Source organism: Galeopterus variegatus, unplaced genomic scaffold, assembly GCF_000696425.1.
Source record: "Galeopterus variegatus unplaced genomic scaffold, G_variegatus-3.0.2 Scaffold152, whole genome shotgun sequence".
NCBI lineage: Eukaryota > Metazoa > Chordata > Mammalia > Dermoptera > Cynocephalidae > Galeopterus > Galeopterus variegatus.
Genome location: NW_007726263.1, coordinates 960,993 through 966,992, shown reverse-complemented (window position 1 = coordinate 966,992; position 6,000 = coordinate 960,993). Strand labels below are relative to the sequence as shown.

Genomic DNA, 6,000 nt, shown 5'->3' with positions numbered 1-6,000 from the left:
CTGAGAGGGGCCGGCCTAGAAGCCACTTCCGCGGTGGGTGGGGCGCGGCTGGCGCAGGCGAAAGGCGTCTGTGCATTTTGCTGCGCAGCGAAGGCGGAAGTGCGGAGCCGAGGCTTTTCCAGGTGTTGGGGTTGCGGCGCACCTGCGAGAGCGAGATGGAGGTGGGCGCGGCGGCAGTAGATGGCCCGGACGGCCCTCGGGAGCGGCGAGGCTTGTGCGAGACTGGGAGGCAGCTGCAGAACCACGATGTGCGGCCTCGGTCTGGAGCAAACGGGCTTCCAAGACATTCCTACTGGCTGGATGTCTGGCTCTTTATCCTTTTCGACGTGGTGTTGTTTTTGTTCGTGTATCTTTTGCCATGGTGAGTGTCCCGCAGGCACAGTGTAAGTGGCAAGGAGCTTAGAGACCATTTACTCCATTTGGTGGGCGGGAAGGGGGAGGAAACTGAATTCTAGACTTTATATGTGTCCAAGATCACACATCACTCCATGGTTAGTGGTGGAGTCGGGTGGGTGGAAGAGTGGGGAGGACTAGAGTGAACATGTTCTTACTTGGCACCTCAGTGGGAGTCTGCGAAGAAGTGTGGAGGAAACTTGGCTTCATACGTTTTTTCTTTGTTTTGGAATGAAACCAGATAGGTTTGCGTTCCTTCACCACCACGAAGGAACTAGCGAAGTCGTGTAGCTTCTTGGAGCTTTATTTTCTCATCTACCATTTGGGACCCATAGTAACCAGGTCAATAGGGGTGTAGTGAAGAAGATTAAATGAGATGGTGATTTATCTAAAAGCGATTTGTATATTGCCCGGCAGTAGTTTGTGCTCAGCCAAAACTGCTTGACCATGAGCAGGCCACGCAAGTATCTCAAACTTAACATGTTCAAAACATAAATCTTCATTTCTTACCCAAACGTAGTTATCTTTCATTGTTCCCATTTCAGTAAATGACAACTTTATCCACCCAGTTACTCCTCCCAGAAACCTGGGACTCTGACTTCGCCCACACATCCCAAAACACCAACCGATAAATCACAAAATCCTGAAGATGAAGAGTCCGCTTGCAAAATCCATGATGTCCATTTTCTTGTCACTCACTCTGAAAAGACGGTTCTGGGAGGGGATAAAGGAAAGGAGAGGAGGAAGCAGAACAAGAAGAAGGACACAGGACCCAGATGATAATAAGGGACAAGTTCAAGAGAGAAGTAGTGAAATGAAGGAAGGGGGACTATGGAAGAAAAGCATTGCAGCCTGTTTAGATATTAAACACCTCTCCTGGACTTTGGAGTTGATTGTTCACTCATTGTAAGTTAAATCCTCTTCATCGTGCTTAAGAGGTTTTACTTCAGAAATTTGCCCTTCTTGATAGGCAATTATTGTCTTCTTTCTTCTTTCCATCCCTGAATTTTGGCTAAGATTTGGGTATCTTCTGCCTCATTGTCTCCGATTTCTTTGATGGTGTGGCAAATTAGAAGGCAGAGGATCGAAAGGGAAGAATGGTGAAAGGGATTGGTATTTCTGTAAAATCAAACCATTTGTAACGGGAGAATTTCCATTCTTCCCCCTCAGGTTTCAGAGACTAATAACCTCAAATACAGTGATTTTTTTTTTTTTTTTTTTTTTTTTTTTAATGGCCTGTTGAATTTTCAGCTCTGGGTAGAAAATGGAAGCCTTACAAGAAGTAGTCCGGGTCGTTTTTGGCTCTTATTAACATGTTAATCATTTACGAATAGGCAAGTGACTAAGACAAACTTTTCAGAAGTTGGCATAAAGTGTTAAAATGGGATGATAAAGGAAACATTGCTGACAAAGATTTGTTTTTTACAGACTGGTTTGCTGATATCTAAATTAAGAAGTTGGCTTCTGGAGTGAATTCTGGAAATGACTTACAAACTTCTTGAATAAGGAAGACAGACAGGATTGTGCAGCTGAAGAACTTCAAACCTCTAAGGGATCTTCCTTTCATTTTACACATTCTGTTACTCACTTGGAGAATACTATTAAATGGGTAGTGATCTCGCCCATTCACAGCTAAGTTCTTAAAACTAGACCCTTTGGTTCACGTTTAAAAACTTTTGAAACATCTATGGCTTTACAGAGGCTAAATATAAAAGTATTTGTATCTAAAGATTTTGTGTATTCATTAAGAAATATAGCAATGTCTTTCCTTTAACATTTTAAGGGTTGATCAAGATTTGGTATGATGCAAATAATATGGTAAATAATGTGAGGTATTTATAAATTCAAAAGTAGATTACTCAAAAGCAAGGGAAGGATTTTGAGAGAAGGAACAAAGTGTTCTTAGATTGCATCAATGCTACAAACAAACACAAAAGCTATACTGAAAATGTCCTGCAGTGTACTGGCTGTAAATACCAGTTTAATTTTTAGATTAAGTGGGACTCTTATGAAAAAATATGTCATGCTTGATAGGTTGATACAGTCTTACAGAAAGTAGGTAATATCCAATATTAGAAAGTTAGTATGCATGTCGTCTTACCTGGTTGCCTCCCTTTCTTTTAAACTCTTGAGCTCCGTAAAATAGGATTTTGTGGTTCAGACCTATTTTTTAATCCTGTGGCCAAAACGTATTTATTCTTACCATATCTGTAACTTACTTAAATAGTTCAACAAAGTCAGTACTCATTCAACAGATATTTGAGCCCTCACTATCAGCCAGGTGTGAGTTTAGATACAGCATTGTACAAAACACAAAAATTCTTGCCTTCATGAAGTTTACTTTCTCATTTGTTGTTTTTAAAATCTGAATATGTTATTTAATAGAAATTTACATTCTAGGGGTGATCAGCTGGCATCTAATCAGAAAGGCTCCACTCCCAAAGCAGCTACTATATAACCACTTCAGAAGCCATTCCTTTTAGCCCTAAACACTTTATGTAAGGGATTTTAGAAATCGGATCTTATTCTTGAAATTAGCAACATATTCTACATGAGGGGTCTTCAAAAAGTTCGTGGAACAACTCTATCTTTTAATTCTATTTTTCCATGAACTTTTTGAAGTACCTCATATATGTGATCTGTCTAAAGTATTTTGGAGATATTCCACTCCCTTGGAAACTGGGCATACGATATTGTAAATTCTATATACCCTTTGCCTTTCAGCTTTGCTTAGGGTTACAGTCAAGTCTGGAATTGATTTTGGAGGATTTTAAGTGCCTAATACCATCTATGAGTTAACGATTATGCTTTCAGGGTATTGTTGCATCTGCCTAAAGAGAGCCTTTTACAGAATGTGGGGTTGAAGCATATTAGAGGAATACAGAACTGGGATTTCATTGAATTTACCAAATAGATTGTATGAACTATTTTTGTGCTGCTTGCTAATAATTTTGTCTAATAAAGTTTACTTATAGTTGAGTTTGGTGTTGTTGTAACAAGTTACCTGGTGGTGAGGTTGTAAGGGGATTACAGTTCTATAGCTTGCTGTTAGGTCACACACACAGACTTCTAATCCATACTACCTTTCTGAGCCTAAAACTGGCCTACTACCACAACTATAAAATATTCTAAAAGTTTCTAGTATTTTCTAGTGAAGATGAGAGATCTTAGTGTGATAGTTAACTTTATATGTCAATTTGACTGGGCTAAGGGATGCCTAGATAGCTGGTAAAACATTATTTCTGGATATTTCTGGAAGAGATTTGCATTTGAATCAGAAGACCAAATAAGAACTGCCCTTCTCAATGTGGGTGGGCATCATCCAGTCCTTTCATGGAATAAAAAAGCAGGAAGGGCGAGTTCTCTCCCTGCTTCAGCTGGGACATCCATCTTCTGCCCTCAGACATAGGCACTCCTGGTTCCCAGGCCTTTGGGTTTAGACTGGAACTATACCATCAGCTTTCCTGGGCCTCCAGCTTGCAGATGGCAGATTGCTTCTCAACCTCCGTAATTATGTGAGCCAATCCCTCATAATAAATTTTTTTCTATATAAACATCCTGTTTCTTTGGAGAACCCTGACTAATACAGTTGGTATTAGTATAATGTATGACATGACTGTAAATGCTACACAAAAATGAGGGTTGAAGACTGAAGCTTTCATACAGGTGATCAGTAAGAAATTGTACCTACTACTGAACTGTGCCATTTCAAGTGTAGTGACTACTTACAGTGCTCACACTTTGAAGGCTTTTAAGAGTGGATAAATGAGACACCAAGAAAAGTTACAAACTAACTATGATAAAAACAAAGACATCAAAAGAATAACATCAATGTGATTTTAATCTGGTAAATTCCTTTGTAAATTTCACACAATTTCATATAAGTGAAAGGATTCTTAATAGTCCCATTTGAAATGAATTAGCTAATTAACAGCTGTGAAGAACAGTGTTTAGGGGTCTGTTAACCTGAGAATTTTAGGATGTAAAGAGCTCCAAATACCCAGTCCCCAAATGACATGGGAATACATTTTGAGATTCAGGATATTTAGGGTTAATGTGGGCATTTAATGTAAATTATGCTCTAGGACAAGGTCATCAAACTAGGGCCAATGCCAAATCTGGCTTGATACCAGTTTTTACAAGGAAGGCCTGTGAGCTACAAACAGTTTTTAAGTTTTAATAGGACTGAACAAAATCAAAAGGCTTTTATGACACGTGAAAATTATATGCAATCTGGATTTCAATGTCAAAGTTTTACTGGAAAGCAGCCATGCCCGTTCATTTACATATTTTTATGGCTGCTTTTACACTACAAAGGCAGAGTAGCTGTTACAGAGACCTTATCGTCCACAAAGCCTAAATTATTTACTCTCTGGCTTCTTATAGAAAGTTTGCCAACTTTTCTAGGAGCTGTACTTCGTAGACCATGTTGGAGTTTAACTCTTAGAAACCTCCCTGTGATAACATTTTATGAGCAGTAAAATTTCTCATAGTCTTGAACTTCAAATTGATGTACATCTCCCATAAAATACATAATCCATGTGGGAAGAGGGGAACACGTAGTTCATGAATGCAAAGAAAAGTCCACCCATATTAACTTAAAAAATCACTTTATCTTAAATTTTTTTGAACCAGGAGAAACTGATTTCACATGAAAATATAACATTCTGAAGATAAGTATTTTAAACATTCTTAACAGTTGGTTGCATTATTTTAAAAGTTATAATAAGCTTATAACCAGATGAAAACATCTATAAAAATAAATAGGCACCCTAGAAGTAAAAATTTTACATGTGAATGATTAGTTAGCAAATATGTATTTAATCTGTATTTGGAGTGTTGAATCAACATAAAAGCAAACGGACAGTTTCTAGTTTGGTTAGTACTACATTACATGATTCAGGAAGTTTCAACTGGACAGTACTTTAAAAGGTGCAAAATTGGACACTTATCTGTTTGCAACTCAATTGTGAGTTGAAAAGACAATTTTATAAAACTGCTGTTAAATGCAGAAATTGGTTTAAATGTTTCAAATAATACATTTCAAACTGAATGTACTGACCAAATAGAAATTTAAAAACCTACACAGATTTTGAAAGCTATTAAAAATACTTGAAGCCCATTTTTCTAGTATTTTACAGTGTTATAAAAGCAGTAATTAAAAACATTGACATTTCAAATACAATTTTACAAACATTACATTATTTACAAACCCTCCATACTAAAAATTGTTAAAAATAAGTTTTCTTAAAAGTAAAATTTAATTTAGTTGGTATTCAAGTATTTCTAAATTAAGATAATATAAAGTAATAATCACCTACTACTGTACTATAGTTTTAAAAGGCTAGTAAAAACTTCTCTACAGGTGGAAGATTGGCCAAGATTTGATAACTTGGTGAGGTTACACTTTTACAAGCAATTATTTTCTATTTATCTAAAAGTATTCATTTTTAATCATTTACATTTTAGAATATTTTAATGCAATTTATGGAATCAGTCAAGATACTAAATTAACTAATTAGTTTACTTTTTATATTTATGAAGTTTATCCATTTAGGAATGTAAAAAAATCTTTAATTCTGTGATTCTCAATTCTTTGGAGTGGAC

At 37.0% G+C, this 6,000-nt stretch overlaps 1 protein-coding gene across 2 annotated transcripts; it reads left to right on the top strand.

Annotated features, from left to right (window-relative positions):
• The first annotated feature begins 31 nt into the window (after window positions 1-31).
• Window positions 32-3,372, top strand: LOC103607689 (chromosome unknown open reading frame, human C4orf3). Of its 2 annotated transcripts, XM_008592174.1 has the most exons (3): window positions 32-361; window positions 939-1,299; window positions 1,822-3,372. In XM_008592174.1, exons 1-2 carry the CDS (start codon window positions 156-158, stop codon window positions 943-945), a joined length of 213 nt encoding a protein of 70 aa, XP_008590396.1. In that variant the 5' UTR covers window positions 32-155; the 3' UTR covers window positions 946-1,299; window positions 1,822-3,372. The 2 variants fall into 2 exon arrangements, with proteins under 2 accessions (XP_008590396.1, XP_008590390.1); XM_008592168.1 differs by lacking the exon at window positions 939-1,299 and having other exon boundaries at window positions 68-361.
• The last annotated feature ends 2,628 nt before the right edge of the window (window positions 3,373-6,000 follow it).

What these genes read in the sequence shown, in the direction of transcription:
- LOC103607689 (XM_008592174.1), top strand. Translation starts at nt 156, where the DNA reads ATGGAGGTGGGCGCGGCGGCAGTAGATGGCCCGGACGGCCCTCGGGAG.